The 15601-nt window shown below is 33.5% G+C and overlaps 2 protein-coding genes across 2 annotated transcripts; one reads left to right on the plus strand and one right to left on the minus strand.

The window, feature by feature from the left end:
* Positions 1-323: 323 nt before the first annotated feature.
* LOC122602157 (SUN domain-containing protein 5-like) lies at positions 324-3229 on the plus strand. The gene is made up of 4 exons (XM_043774881.1): positions 324-510; positions 1247-2517; positions 2676-2761; positions 2914-3229. Exons 1-4 carry the CDS (start codon positions 324-326, stop codon positions 3146-3148), a joined length of 1779 nt encoding a protein of 592 aa, XP_043630816.1. The 3' UTR covers positions 3149-3229.
* Positions 3230-4580: 1351 nt separating this feature from the next.
* On the minus strand, positions 4581-7047 carry LOC122600228 (B2 protein-like). The gene is made up of 4 exons (XM_043772912.1): positions 6252-7047; positions 5293-5393; positions 5010-5204; positions 4581-4930 (listed from the first exon to the last, which is right to left on the minus strand). The coding sequence occupies exons 1-4, from the start codon at positions 6925-6927 to the stop codon at positions 4889-4891; spliced, it is 1014 nt and encodes a 337-aa protein (XP_043628847.1). The 5' UTR covers positions 6928-7047; the 3' UTR covers positions 4581-4888.
* Positions 7048-15601: the final 8554 nt, after the last annotated feature.

Here is a 15601-nt window from a genome sequence, read left to right on the forward strand (position 1 = left end):
TTACCATAACCGACATTGATCTGAAAGGTATTATAGGACGAGGTTGTGGAGAAAACTAATTTAAGCATAGCATCATATGCAATGTGTGCAAGTATTATAGAACTACAGGCCATAAAAAGTGTAATATTTGTGAAGACATGGCAGACCTATTTTTTGGGTGCACCATGGCACAAGAGAGTATACAGTGACATGGCAGACCAATTTTTTGGGAGACCTGTTGTGAGGGGTGGGGGTGTTAAATACAAAAAAGGCAAAAGAAATTAAATAGAGTAAACTTCTCATGTCCACTCTTAGGTTGGTAAATCTTTAAACTTTCATGAAATATGAAGAAACCCAATATCAATGATGCATCATCTACAGATATTGAATTTCATCCCAATAACCTTAAACTTTTGATCAAGAAGGACGAAAAAGATAGTTATTTAAAGCTATCATTGCCTTTGATCATCACATTTTGGTTCCCTTTTATGATTTCGTTCTCTGCATTTGGTCCTAATCATGGCAATGAAGGTATCTTCAGAGGCTATTCCTGATCTGTGTTCATTTTCGGAAGCAAATCTTGCTTTTTCCGAGTAATGTCATGTACACGCGATTTATTTCTTGATTTTAAGAATACTCATTGATGAAATGTTCCAAACAGATCTTTATGGTTTGTTCATGTCATATTTAGCCTGGTGTTGAGAAATGTGACATCCCTTTATTCCAAAATGTATTGTTTTCATAATTGACCCGGCTTTGTAGGTGCCTTGCATTATGCGTTTATGAAAGATTGTTCATGAATCATCTGCATTCCATTAACATTGAACATATTGGATGAAAAGATGTATCAATGAGGATGATTGTAGGTATTGTTTCGATGCGTGTTTGGAATAAATAGTCCGATCCCAATTATCAGGATCAGGTTTAGCTGTAGTGAAATGTATTCCAACCAAAAAACATTTAAATCTTTCTTCTTGAAGTTGGCTTCGTACACGGCTACAGGATACCCTAATTAGGTCGCATCGTCTGAGTCAGCCTTCCTCGGGTAACCTAAAGAAGGACTTTCACCATCATTTGTTTTTTGAAGTTGTAATAAATGATTTACTGTACATTCAGTTTTCATTGAGTTAAAACAAGGTCATTTGGTAAAATTTAAAGGTAAAAGATGGGATTTTGATGGTTTCACTAGATATTTGGTTTTCTTGCAGTTAGTATCTGATCATTAGGCCCCTGTTTGATAGATAACAATTTGATCTAATTGTTGCAGGGAATGCAGGTGTCTCTTATAAGAACTTCACTAATATGAGCTCGTATCCATACCTTGAAGATCAAGGCAGAAATCATACAGAGAAGATCCTTTTGGAGTTGAATATTTCTAGAGTCTATAACGATTCTCCATTTTATGAAGCTAGCATTGAAGAAACCGAGGATAATCCTCTTCAGGAAAAAAGCCCAGGGGAGGACTTATTGTGGAAAATTTTAGGTTATTCGACATTCATTTGTGAACGACAAGTTCAAGATATTTATATCGAAAGTAAACAAGAAGGGGTACAGACGGACCATTTAACATATTTCACTTCAGACGATTTTAAGACCATTACAAAGCAGGACAACAGGCTAAGTGGTGTCCCAAGCAGGTTAGTCAATATCACTCACAGGCTCGAGGCAGATGGCACTAAATACAACTACGCAGCTGCATCAAAAGGAGCAAAAGTTGTAGCTCATGATAAGGAAGCTAAAGGTGCAAATAGTATCTTAGGCGGAGATCATGATATGTATTTGAGGAACCCTTGTTCAGTTCCTGATAAATTTGTAGTCATTGAGCTTGCAGAAGAAACTTTAGTCGATGCAATAATGATGGCAAACTATGAACATCATTCTTCTAACTTTAAGCAATTTGAATTATTGGGAAGTTTGGTTTTTCCAGCAGAAACATGGTATGAGCTTGGGACTTTTGTTGCAGACAATGTCAAACATAATCAATACTTTAAGTTACCTGAACCGAAATGGGCTAGATACATTATGTTGAGATTAATTACTCATTATGGAACAGAATTTTACTGCACGCTTAGCGTTTTTGAAGCATATGGTATTGATGCAATTGAAAAAATGCTTGAAGATTTGTTCATGGCTTCAGGGGAAGCAACTGATAGAAAATTATCAAATCCTAACCGGACTGCAGCTCCTGCTTTGTGGGAAACTACTGGTTTTTCTAAAAAACTCGATGGTGACAATAAAAAAATCGAAGGGGTAGATGATAACGATGCAAAAAAGAAGCCATTGATAGATATTAAAGTTCCTGAAACTATAACCAAAGGTAATGGAAGAATACATGGTGATGCTGTTTTAAAGATTTTGATGCAAAAGATTCGACTATTGGAAAATGATATATTGTCATTGGAGGATTACATTAATGAAGTGAACCAGATACAGGGGGACGTTCTTCCACATCTAGACAAAGAAATTGTTAAGTATTCAAGGCTCGTAGAGCAAACTAGATCGGAAATTAAGGAATTCTGGCCGTGGAAAGAGACCATGGTTTGTTATCTATTTGACTAAACTAGTTTATAACCTCCCCAAGACGGTTCTGTTTGAGTTGGCCCCATTGAACGATATGGGATCAGTTAGACTGAACCATCCTGGGTACTACTTATTCCAAACTATATGATTTATGTACATAATGTTAACCATTTCAGGAGAAAGGCATTGCAGACTTGGAGTCATGGAAAGCTTCAGTATCATTCCTATTGGAGTCAGTTGTCAAGGAAAAAGCCATGCTAAGGTAATTTTCGTAGTATGAAAGAAATTTATGTGCATACATGAAATGGTCGTCTGCAAGTATATTGGGCCGTTAATAAATCAGCTACTTTATCATATGCACTACACATAAGTCCTTGCTAAGTAGTGTGAAATTTTATTTACCTTGTTTCATAGGCAAGATATCGAGAAGATAGCAAGAGATGAAGAAAGCGTGGACAAGACTGAACATGTTTTACTTTGTGCAAGCCTTTCTTTCGCAATCGTTATTGCCTTCAAGATTCTTTGGAATTTGTTACCAAACTCTGCCAGTAGCTTGCCTCAAAGGCAAGTAAGCAGGCCAAAACGAAGGTGGAAGCCACTGGTTTTTACCTGCATCTTTTCAATAGTGGTTACTTTAGCTTTTTGTTAGACTGTTGAACAACGCTAAGCTCGAGATACTTGTACATTACCGTTAGTATAGCCATTGTTGCGGTTCATAGTTCATCCAAAATGAAGCTGTTTAGAAATATTTGATTTTTGTAGCTTTCTTTTATTATTATTATTTTGAATTATTTTTTTTTAGCATAAACTTACCGTACTCACACCAGTCATCACAAACAATATGAAACATTGCGAATTGACTCGTACGAGTCGAGTCACGAGTTAAAAATCGATATTTCGAGTCGAGTCAGGATTTACGAGTCAACGACTATGGGTTTAGAGTTTTGACCTTAGACGTCTCTGGGACCACTAAGTTTTACTGAGATACTTATAAGAATGCTTAAATATCCACATGTTCAATCAAGATTATGATATTAATTTCAAGAGACTGGATGCATTTACATATCTATGTCAATGTCGACTTATAAAGTTTCTAGAATCTCAAGACTTAGCACCTACAATCTAACACGTTTGAATGAGATATTGAGATGGTGGTTTGCAAATTCAATTTGAATGGTCCAAAGAATACCAGCCAAAGATTAAAAAAATTGCCAACACAACAAAGACAAATTCATTCCTTGACAACCAATTCACATAATAAAAAAGAATAATGATACACGGTGGGTGGGGTGTCAAATAGCATAAAAATAAAAGGACTAGTTCAAAGTGTCACACCAACTCTCACCACCTCAACCACTTTGTCCATTTCAAGTTAGTGATGGTTGATGAACCATTCAACTAACAATATTACTATACATATAATATATACATATAATTTCACATCTTATCCCACAACAACAACCTAACCAATATCAACAAAGCCTTTTCTTATTTTGCTGTCCTTTTCTTTTATCTTATGAATTAAGACACACAAAAGTTATGTTACGTGTCCAACTGTCCAAGTGAAAGAGAAAGATGTCTATTTTCACCAAAGCATATGTCATCCAAACTATCTAACATACATGGAATTGATCCACAAAGTAGAAGCTGTATTTTGAATTGAATGGGGATTAGATTATGTGATATGAAATGAGTATTTACAAAGGTAAGCTGCTTTCAATCTAGTTATTACATATGAATCCTACAATTGTGTCATATCTATACTTGCGTTAGCAACAACAATAGATAGAAAACTTTTGGTCTCATGTACCGTCATCGTACCCAAATAATGCATCCAAATATATAAACATGTCTATACAAACAAGCACAAGAATGCATCCAAATATATAAACATGTCTATACAAACAAGCACATAGATCTTAAAGGTAGACATCTTATTATGTTCCTTGACACATGAAAGAAGCATCCATGTAAAAGAAATCAGGCATTTTGACTTTGGCATGCCTACAACTTGAAAAATTGAACATATAAACAAGCTTTTCTCTTGATCAAAACATCAAATGGACATAGACATATACATATACATATAAACTTGTATTGTATTTTGTTTATTCATACTGAGTTTGTATTTTACACATACGATCGAGCGAAAGAACTGTAAGGAACATCACCATCTTTGTCTTTCATGGTAAATGTCCTGTATCCAAACAATTACTACTTTCTTCCTACAGTATAAAACGTTTCAGCTTGATTTAAACATATATTAGTTACATATATATAGGACTTTAACACATTTCTCCTTCTGGAAAAGCTTGTCAACTTCATAAAACATACGGCCCACTCATTTGACCTTCCTCACAAATTTCATACTTTCTCCGAAGAACACAGTTCAGTTCTTCTCCTCTTCGAATATGTCTAAAAGAGAGAGCGCCTGCAACAAAGAAACAAGTGTTATAAGTAATTCGGACGTGAAGAATATTAAGAAACAAAAGTTGAGAATGCAAATTTACCTCTGGGATGTTTAGTTCAAGACGGAATTTAGGGCCATCGTAGTGGTGAAGAATTGGCCTGAAAGAGTCTTCTTCTAGTGGCTCGGCTACTTTCCTGGTGATAACTCGCACCTGAGCAGGGAACCGTGATTCCCCTGGGTTCTTTTTGTCTTCCCAAGCAGACGGGTCGATATTTGTTCCACCAAAACTTGCAGCCTAAACCATTAAAGCAATGTTTAGAGTCGATCCAACACTACCTATTGCACTTTAAGTTAAAGATAAAAGCATTGATAAGAAACAATACCTCAAAAACACCATGAAGTTGGTGGGTGGAGTAGTTGTAGAGAAAAAGAGGCAGGCCAGGTGTGATTTGCCTAACCGAGTCTCGGTAGCGTGGGGGTAAACCTGAAATTCAGTATAAAAAGAATATTAGGCCAATTAACAACATAATTTTTTGTACCTTGCACAATGAACAGTTTTCACTGGCAAAAAAATACCATTCTTAGAGAGCTAATGAAATTCCTCATGTTCGTTAGTTTAGTCTTCGAAGTATATTGCAAAATGCGTTGTGTTTAAACAAAGAGGTCAACTAAACAAAGGCTGGCTAGGTGGACATGAGCGAACAAGTGTGCCTTCCGACTTATGTAATTATCAAAGATTTTATAAATGCTAAAATAAAGTCTTAACTAATTTTTCACCTAGCAGTCACAATTCATATTCATATTCATATTCATATTCATATTCATACTCATATTCATATTCATACTCACTAGTTATAACTAATATTCCAAGAATTTAATTCTTGTGGAAGGTGTTAGGAATATCAAGAGCCAACCCATGTTCTAACTAGTGGGCACACTTCATTATTCATATGCACCTAATAAAAGAAGGTGTTAACTAAAGATTAGCATCATCTAAAGTTGAAATTCCTAAAGTAGTCACATTAATTTGCAAACCTAATTTCAGGTTTTTTAGTACCAAAACGATCAAACTATGAAAGGCATACAGGTGTTCTAAATGATTTTACAAACTAAATGCATAAGACATAACTACTTTCTTGCAACTAAATAACTAATTATATACTTTTAATTCTTCAAATCATATATTGATCATCTAAAAGTGTTCAACATAACATCTATCTATGTAAAGCTACTAAGAATCCTCAATTTTTTAAACCTTGAAATCTATAACAATCAAGACAAATACATCATAAAAATAACATAAAGATGCAAACTTTACCAAAAAATTGAAGAAAAAACTTACCAAAAAGCTGCCTTTTGAGATTTTCTTGCATGGTATCATTGTTACAAACAAAAATATATCCGCCAACAGTCTCATTTCTTGGCAAAGATTCAGATGGTGGCAAAGTCTTAAACCTCTTATCAACACCTCCACTATTATTATTCTTATTATTACCATCTTTTTCATTATTATTATTATTTCCCAAATTATTATTATTTTTCTTATTCTTGCCATGTTTACCACCAAAATTGTCTTCACCATTTTTACCATCTTTCTTGAACATCCCATTTTTCTCAAAACCAACATTAATATTATTATTATTATTTTGACCAAAATTCAAACTTGGTTTTGAATATATCCCTTTATTAAAACCACCATTAATCCCAAAATCATTAACACCTTGATTATGATGATAATACTGATTGGTTTGACTTTGACCATTTGACACACCTAGCTTCCAATCAAAGTTAAACCCATTAAAATCTTGGTTTGATGAGCCAGATAAATTGTTGTTGACACCACCGGAGCTGATGACGTCACCGCCGACACGGATGTCGAAATTCCGGCGATCTTTTTCCGGCCGTTTGTATGAAGTGCTCCAAATGGAATCGTTTAAAGAAATATTCGAAAGATTGTTGCTTTGTACACGAAGTTGGTCACTAAATTGCCAAAAAGATGATTGATTGTTGTTTTCCATTGTTCAAGTTTGCAAATTTCTTGATACCCAGATGGATATATATATATATATATAATTTTTATATCTATATAAATTTATTGATGGAAAAATTGAAAGTTGAAGTGAGATTTGGAGTAAATTGTGAAGTGGGGGATGTTTATAAATAAGAACAGAAGAAAAAGGGTGGGGTTATAAGGAAATAGAAGATGCGAAGTTTCTAGGAAATAATCACGGGGGGTGTTGTGTTGAAAATTGATTAATGACAAATGGAAGAAAAAGAAAAAAGAGAAAGAAAAAAAAAAAAAAAACTTAATTATTTTTTATTTTTCTTTTGAGAAATGTTGAATCTTGAGCCGACAATAAACAATCAAGTCAAAACTCAAAAACGAGATATCACGAGATGGGAACTAAACAATCATTTTTTTATGTGTCGATTGTCGACATGAGATTACGATATTTTTATTTTTCCTATATTTTTATCTTTATTCTTATCTTTATTGATCAAATATTTAAAATTAAACATTAATATTGTTATTATTAATTTAATTATAAATTGAAAATCTTAATAATCATTTTAAAATACTATAAGCAAAAATAAAATTATGGTGAATGAGGAATTCTTAAGTAGGTTCTAGTGAGCCCATGAGAATTTTTTGTCATATTCTATCTCTGATTATAGTCGTGTTGTTTTAAATATCAAAAAAGGTTACCCTAGGAAGAATAAATCCTTTAGATTTTTAAACTTTGTTGCTGATAAGGAAGAGTTCTTGGATTTAGTCAAATAGGAATGGAATGATAGTATTCAGGGGTGTTATATGTACAAATTGGTACAAAATCTAAAGAGATTGAAAAAGCCTGTGAAGAATTTGAGTTGGAATAAAGGCAACCTTTTTGAAAAAGTCAAAGTGTTAAAGGAAAAATTGGATAGAAACCGGAAGGCTATGAATGATTTCCCTCATGATGAGCAGTTGAAAAGGAAGGCTAGTGATTCATTAAATGAATATTTGGCAATTGCTAGAGATGAGATGAAGTTGTTACAACAGAAAGTAAACTTTCAATGGCTAAGAGAAGGTGATAAAAACGCTGCATTTTTTCATAGTATTTTAAGATCTAGGAGGAACAAGAATGGATTTAAAAGTATTAATGATGAGAATGGCAACACTTATGAAGGGGACGAGGTTACAAAGCAATTTTTATTGCATTTTGAGAAATTCTTGGGAAAGGTTGACTCTGTTGAGCAGTTGATGGATGATTTATTCAGAAATGTTCTTAGTAATGAAGATGCTAATGATATGGTTAAGCCAGTAATTGATATTGAAACCAAAGAGGTTATTTTTAGCATGGATAATAATAAAGCACCTAGACCAGATGGATATACTGCAGGATTCTTTAAGAAGGCTTGGGATTTTGTGGGTTCTAAGGTGTGTTTGGCTGTGCATGAATTCTTCAGGACCGGAAAATTGCTTGGTGAGGTCAATGCTACATTTATTGCACTTATTCCTAAGGTTAGTACTCCTAGTAAAGTGACTGATTTTAGACCTATAGCATGCTGCAATGTTCTCTATAAGTGTATCACTAAAATACTAACTAATAGAATCCAAAATGGGTTGAGCAAAATTGTGCATATAAACCAAAGTGCTTTTGTGCCTGGGAGGCACATTCAAAATAATATCCTGATTGCTCAAGAATTATTAAGAGGATATAATAGGAAGAGTGGACCCAAGAGATGTGCAATGCAAATAGACATACAAAAGGCGTATGACACAGTTAGTTGGGAGTTCTTGGAAGCAATTTTGAAGAACTTTGGGTTTCATAGTCTGATGGTTAAATGGATCATGACTTGTGTTTCTACTGCTAAATTCTCTTTATGCTTAAATGGTGAGATTCAGGGGTACTTTAAGGGTGGTAGAGGTCTTAGAGAATGTGATCCCATATCTCCTTACCTATTTACTCTGGTAATGGAGGTTTTTAATCTCATCATGTGCAAAAATACTCAGGGATCCAATGATTATGGGTATCATTTTGGATGTAAAGAGATTAAGCTTTCTCATATGTGTTTTGCAGACGACTTATTAGTGTTCTGTAAAGGGAATGCAGGTTCTTTAGAAGTGATTAAGAAAACCTTGGATGATTTTGCTAAGGTGTCTGGTCTTACACCTAATCTTGGCAAAAGTATAATCTTTTTTTGTAGTATTAAGAATAGTGAAAAGACTGAGTTGCTTCAAGTGTTGCCATTTAAATGTGGGAAACTCCTCGTGAGATATTTAGGTGTTCCATTACTTGCTAAAAAGTTGGGTGTAAGTGACTGCAAGGTTTTAATTGATAGGTTAGGAATAAAAATGATTGTTGGAAGAATAAGATGTTGTCTTATGCTGGTAGAATTCAGTTGATTTCATCTGTATTGTCATCAATGCAATTGTATTGGGCTTTTGTTTTTATGTTGCCTAACACTGTTATTAAGGAGATTGAAAAACTACTGAAAGGTTTTTTATGGAATGGTGGTGATTCTGTTGTGGGTAAAGCAAGGATTGCCTGGAAATGTGTTTGTAGACCAAAGGAGCAGGGTGGATTAGGATTAAAAGATTTGAGAAAATGGAATGAGGTATTGTTAATTAGGCAATTTTGGAAAATTATTGAGAACAAAAATTCTCTTTGGGCAAAATGGGATAAAATTGTCAAGTTAAAGAATCTGAGTATTTGGGAAATTGAAGAGGAAATATGTCACACCCCGCCAAATCATTTTGGCGAGTTATGACTACAAAGGATCATAACATAAATTGTACAAGAGAACGACCACTAAACGTGTCGTTTTTATTCATTAATACCAACGTCTCAAGACATAACCTTACAATAAAGTAGCTAGGAAGTACATAAGAGTTCTTATTTATTATCTAGTACATGACTCTTGAATACTTGAGATTCCTACTCCGCTCCATGAAATTCCATAACACTAGTTACTTGAGAAATACATGCTAAAACGTCAACATAAAGTTGGTGAGTCATAGGTTTAACATATCAACATAGTTTATGGATCACAAGGTTTTTATATACATAATATATATAGTACTATAGCACTGAGTTCCCAATACCGAAGCTTAACGATGTTATATTTACCCCATGCGTAGTACTTTCATTCCCAAGTACTATGGATCAAATATCATGCACCCGTTTGATCATGCCGATCAAGTAAGAGCTACTAACCTGGGTGGGGGTGTCAAACCCAATAGATCTATTCACAAATATTCGCACTTAAGTCCATAACTGACGGTATTGAAATACGGGATTTAGTAGAATGAATAAACAACTCAGGCAATATATAGTAACAAAGTATTTGTGTCCAACTATAAAACAAATAAAAAAAAAGTGCATGTATTCTCACCCCAAATATAAAATATTTAAAAAGGGGCTATGAACTCACTTTATAGTGACAACGAAGTTTTGATGATTTCCAATCTAGAAACGTCCTAAACAATTTATGAGATTTTATCAATTACATGTCACTTAAGATTTATAGTTTATGAGTCACTTGTCCACAATACCAACATCACATATAACTAATTAGTATTACATAGTCTTGAATTAAGGACATGCTTTTTATATTAGTAAATAGGTTCTAAGGGAAATATAAAATTTTATGTTTCTCTGAGTCTTTAAATACACATTCATCTCCATACTACTTCCACGAATTTATAACATTGAAATACTATAGTTAACAGTCATGATCATTAGTCGACTACCCATTAGTTTTATTTCTAAGCATTTATAGTGACATGCTAGACACTTTATTTCATCAGTCCACCAAGTTTGTCTGGCCATTAAATTTATAGAGAGGCTTTTGTAACCAGGATGTAACTCATCACTTGTTCAATATAGAATGGTATATGTAAGGTTCTCAATTTTCTACTTATATATACGTATAGGCTATTACAGTCTCATAGTACTAATTCATGTAGTCTACATATCCCTCTTCCTATATTGTATCTTCTTTACAAAGGAAACGAGTTCGATTTTAATGACACATTTCGAAAAATCGAAAGGAAAAAGAAGAAAAGCAGGGGTACTTACGAGAGCTAACAACAATGCTTGGCGACTCAAGACTAGAACCCGTAACCGTAACGAAGATTAACAAATGGCAACCTCGGCTAGCTAAAAAGTCATGGCCATAGTGTTCACGACTTTATGATGAAATGGGCTGTTTTTCTTAGTTTAAAACAGGGGAAAACAGAGAGTGTAAGGTAAAGTTTAAGCATTATAAATGGTGGTTTATCAATGGTGTTTTGGTGCATAGAAGATGGTGAATGGAGGAGACTATTTATAGATGGAAGAAAGGTGATCAAGAACCTGATTATGTGGCTGTGAAAGAGATACATTGGTTGTAAAAGAAGGTGGTAATAGGGTGGCTGTTAGGATGTATAGGATGATAGAGCCACTGGTGAAAATTTACTTAAATAAGGAGGTTCATCTCCTCACGATTAAAAGCAACCATTTGGAATTTGTCAAGTATATCAATGCTCTACTCTTGAGACCGATCAATCAAAAGATACAATGGAACAAAAGCTTGGTTCTTAAGAGGATATTTTGCTTAAGGATATCACCAAGTTCTTTTGGATACTGCAACAAGTATGGGAGGGAATATATTTTGGCTGACAACTAGAGAATATTGGCAATAGATTTCCTTAAAAACACATGTGTTCTTAGTCTCTTACTAGATAGTTGTTTTGTGAACATATCATTGTTTATTTTGGTTTTTCTTTTGATTTAATGATTGTTACTTGTATCTTGGATTTGCATTCATGGTAGCATTCATATCATCCTGTTTTATCAACTTGTTCGTTAAGACTAAATGTTATATTGCTAGTTGTCATGTATATATATATATATATATATATCCAAGATTATTGCAAGACTAATAAATCTATTAATTAAGTGGGCATAATAACAAATAACATATCTAGTTTACTCAATACAACTAGCAAAAATATATTTTTATAATAGACATTGGCCTCGAAATTTGACGGTTGCTACAAAAAATGTGATAGCTGGGGTTGGAGAACAATGCTGAGTATTAGGGACTTGGTGAAGCAGCATGTTTTGTATAAGACTGGAAATGGCCATAATACATCAATGTGGTATGACACATGGTGTTCTGCTGGTCCTTTCAGTCAGTTTATCACTAAAAGAGTTCTTTATGATGCAAGAAAAGAGGTTGACACTAAAGTTGCAGACATGATTAGTAATGGGAAGTGGACTTGGTCTGAAGGGTGGGTGGACAGATTTGATGTGCTGAGAAGAACTGAGGTCCCTGTGTTGCAGATGCATAAGGATGGCAAGATTGTTTGGGTGACTAGAAATGGTCAGCAAATGGAGTTTTCTACCAAACAAGCTTGGCAAGATTTGAGGAATAATTGGCCTACTATTGGATGGAAAGGAGTAATTTGGTTTAAACAATTTAATCCTAGACATGCTTTTATTATTTGGCTTGCTATTCAGGGGAAATTACTGACTCAGGATAAAGTGGCTAAGTAGCAGAGCATTGGTAGTATGCAATGTGTTTTGTGCAAGTCTGAATATAGAGAACCATGAGCATCTTTTCTTTAATTGCAAATACTCTGAAGGTGTTTGGGTTAAAATAAAGAGATTAGGGTGGGAAATGAGTGATTATTTTGCTCTGCATGATATAATTCAAGGAATTGCTGAGCAAAAAGGAAAGAACAACATTGGAATTGTGGTCAATAAGCTAATTGTGGCTGATGTTGTTTATTTTGTTTGGCAGGAAAGGAATTATAGGATTTTCCAAAATGTGGAAAGGAATGAGGAGGCAGTGTGTAAGATTGTTGAAGAAAGTGTAAGGACTAATCTGATGTCAATAAAAGTAAGGAAGACTTGGAATGTATTCAATATTGGTGCTAAGTGGAGGTTGAACTGGGTGAGTTACAATTTTGTGGCTGGCTGATGAATGTTTTTTTTTTTTTTTGAATGGTGTTGTTCTTTAAAGTATGCTTGCGAATTAGAATAGTGAGTTGTGAAAGACGAAGCTAGTTGATTTTTTCTGGCATACTTTGAACTTGATTGTATCTCTATTTTGAGATATGGAAAGATTGGATTTTAGATAGTGAAATGGCTGCTGGTGGTATAGAATGTATAGTCTTGGGTACAGTTTTTCTTGTTTTTTTCTAGATGTATTACTTGGATTTTCATGTGTTAGTATTATTGTATACATTTGAGTATCAATAAAATTCACTCGTTTAATTAAAAAAGCAGAAATAGAATTATGTTGTAAAACTTCTACACCATGGTCTATTGGTTTGTATATCAGATTAAGAGGTAAGTATACATAATTGTGATATATTTTCATATCATTTTTCATAGTGAATATAAGGTACAAATGAAATATGAGAAAAAGAGAACCTACAAGCTTCCACTATTAACACGTAAAGTATTTAAAATAAAATTACTTTAATTCATGTGGAGCATGGGTATTAAAATTAAAAGCTCACAAAACTTGTTAGTTCTATCCAATCTGTATTATTTTACAATATTACATTATATATAAAGCAAAATCAAATCATGTAGATTCGAGCTATGAGATGTAAAGTGAGCTCAAAATTATTAAGTCCGTTAACATGCTTTAATCAATATTAAAAAATATTGATTACCGAATCGGGTCAAATTTAAATTGTCAATTACTTAGAATAATTTAAAGTCTGAGCGTAAATTATAGCTTGAATGAGTTTCGTACTTTGAGTTTGATAACAAGTCAATAATCTATTAGATGAAATCAACTCGATAACACTCATTCCCTATATATATGTTTAAATCCCATGCGTGCTTCTGCGTGCACACTCACAGGACTTACTTTTTTATTCTTTTTTACCCGTTTCCTTTTCATACTTTTTCCAAATTTGTCGGCTAGCATAACATGGTAGTAGATATATACGAGTACTTGTTATTTAGTCCTCACAATATTGTTTTTACAATTCTTTAATGCGTATAAAAATATGTACACATCACATACACATCAATCGTTTCATATTTGTAGTTACAATAAACTTTGAGGTCGGGTCATTGTCATTTTTTGATTACACTACAACAAGTCAGCAACATCTATAAATAAAAAGAAAAAATGAAGGTCAAAAGGGGCCGGCTTTTATACATCTCCACCGCCACCACTTACCAAGAGCGAGCAACGTTGCATTTAAGAGTCGTCGGCTTCAACACAAGCCAAAACCAAGGTGGTCTTTATACATCTTCACCGCCAGTCCGCCACCATTTGGCAATAACAAAAATGCATGTCTTACGTCATCGGCATGTGTCGGTGGACGGTAGTGGTCAGCGGTTTGTGGTGACTGACGTGTTACGGGAAGTATAAGATAGTACCTGGAATACCGAGTAAGAATTCGAACTGAATAATAAATAAAAGAAGAAGAGATGGAGGAAAGCTATTGGATTGGGCGTGCACCATCACGATATGACATAATCATCGATGGGTTATCTGTTTAATTTTCCTATTTCAACCTAGCTAGGAGTGAATAATATTCTCATGTACATAAACGGAAATGAAGACTTTAGTAGATATGGAGGAAAATGGAAACGGTTTTAATTAGGAATACAAAAATATGAGGAAAATAATTCAACCCCACAGTTTGTAGATTACTAGGCAGTTTTAGCCAGTTTAACTTTTTCAATTGAGGAGGTGTACACAACACGTGTACGTAACATTGGGAAATATTCATAACACCACGTGTTACGTGTAACATTGTGAAAATATTCATACAGTTTAAGTATACCAACTATATGTTTTACATAGTTTAATTTTAAACCAATATACTTATATTTCTTTATGTTATATATAGTTTTTATTTTACTATGATTCCATACTCATGTTTTTATTGTATATATCCTTGCAAGTGTCGTTGTACAATCCGCAATAATTAAATTCCCTCATGTGAGAAACATAACTAAGAGGTTAACGTTCGATTTTGTTGAAAAATAACTTCATATCCATTGTAGTTTTGTAAAAAAATGACTTATTTATAAAATTTTGACAAATGCTATGTAAACTATAATATTCACTTTTATTTTATTTATGTATGTGTATATTCTTAAAGATTTTGGTGTTTCGGTAAATAAATTAAAAGTTACAATTTCATGTCTAAACACGAAATGCTTTATGTTCCATCATTATTTGGTAATATATCAAAACCTGCTGCGAAGCGCGGGTTTAAAAAACTAGTTCTAATTGTGAATGATGGATTATTATTTGAAAATTGATTACATGAAAAATGGGGAAAATAATCTATTTATTTTGAATTTATTTGATTTAAATAATTGGGGGAGAAGTGTTGAATTGTAATTGGATGGATGAATATGGAATGTTTTAGATTAGTTGGAAAGAACGAAAAGATAAAAATGGAGATTGATCATGATAGGTGTTGTTGAGCGAATAAACGGTGACGGCAATTACGCGTAAAGGTTTATACATTTGATAAAGTGATGTACATAATGAGTCCTTTATATTTGTACATATGTGCAGTTATGCCCCCTTCAAGATTATAGGTTGGTAGAGTTAACCTTTTGGAGTAATTTTTCAAATTAATGTTTTCAAAAAGATATTATAATAAAATGCATTTTTTCATAGATATAAAGATTTAATTAATGATAGTCTAAGTCCTGTCAAAAACGAAGGGACTAAAGT

This window comes from Erigeron canadensis, chromosome 5 (genome assembly GCF_010389155.1).
Source record: "Erigeron canadensis isolate Cc75 chromosome 5, C_canadensis_v1, whole genome shotgun sequence".
Classification (NCBI taxonomy): Eukaryota; Viridiplantae; Streptophyta; class Magnoliopsida; order Asterales; family Asteraceae; genus Erigeron; species Erigeron canadensis.

Excerpts from the sequence above, each read along its gene's own strand:
- LOC122602157 (XM_043774881.1), top strand. The coding sequence starts at position 324 with ATGAAGAAACCCAATATCAATGATGCATCATCTACAGATATTGAATTT. Across the intron at positions 511-1,246 it reads TCCTAATCATGGCAATGAAG|GGAATGCAGGTGTCTCTTAT; the intron begins GTATCTTCAGAG and ends TAATTGTTGCAG. Across the intron at positions 2,762-2,913 it reads AAGGAAAAAGCCATGCTAAG|GCAAGATATCGAGAAGATAG; the intron begins GTAATTTTCGTA and ends CTTGTTTCATAG.
- LOC122600228 (XM_043772912.1), bottom strand. The coding sequence starts at position 6,927 with ATGGAAAACAACAATCAATCATCTTTTTGGCAATTTAGTGACCAACTT. Across the intron at positions 5,394-6,251 it reads TCTCAAAAGGCAGCTTTTTG|GTTTACCCCCACGCTACCGA; the intron begins GTAAGTTTTTTC and ends ACTGAATTTCAG. Across the intron at positions 4,931-5,009 it reads TTGAACTAAACATCCCAGAG|GCGCTCTCTCTTTTAGACAT; the intron begins GTAAATTTGCAT and ends TCTTTGTTGCAG.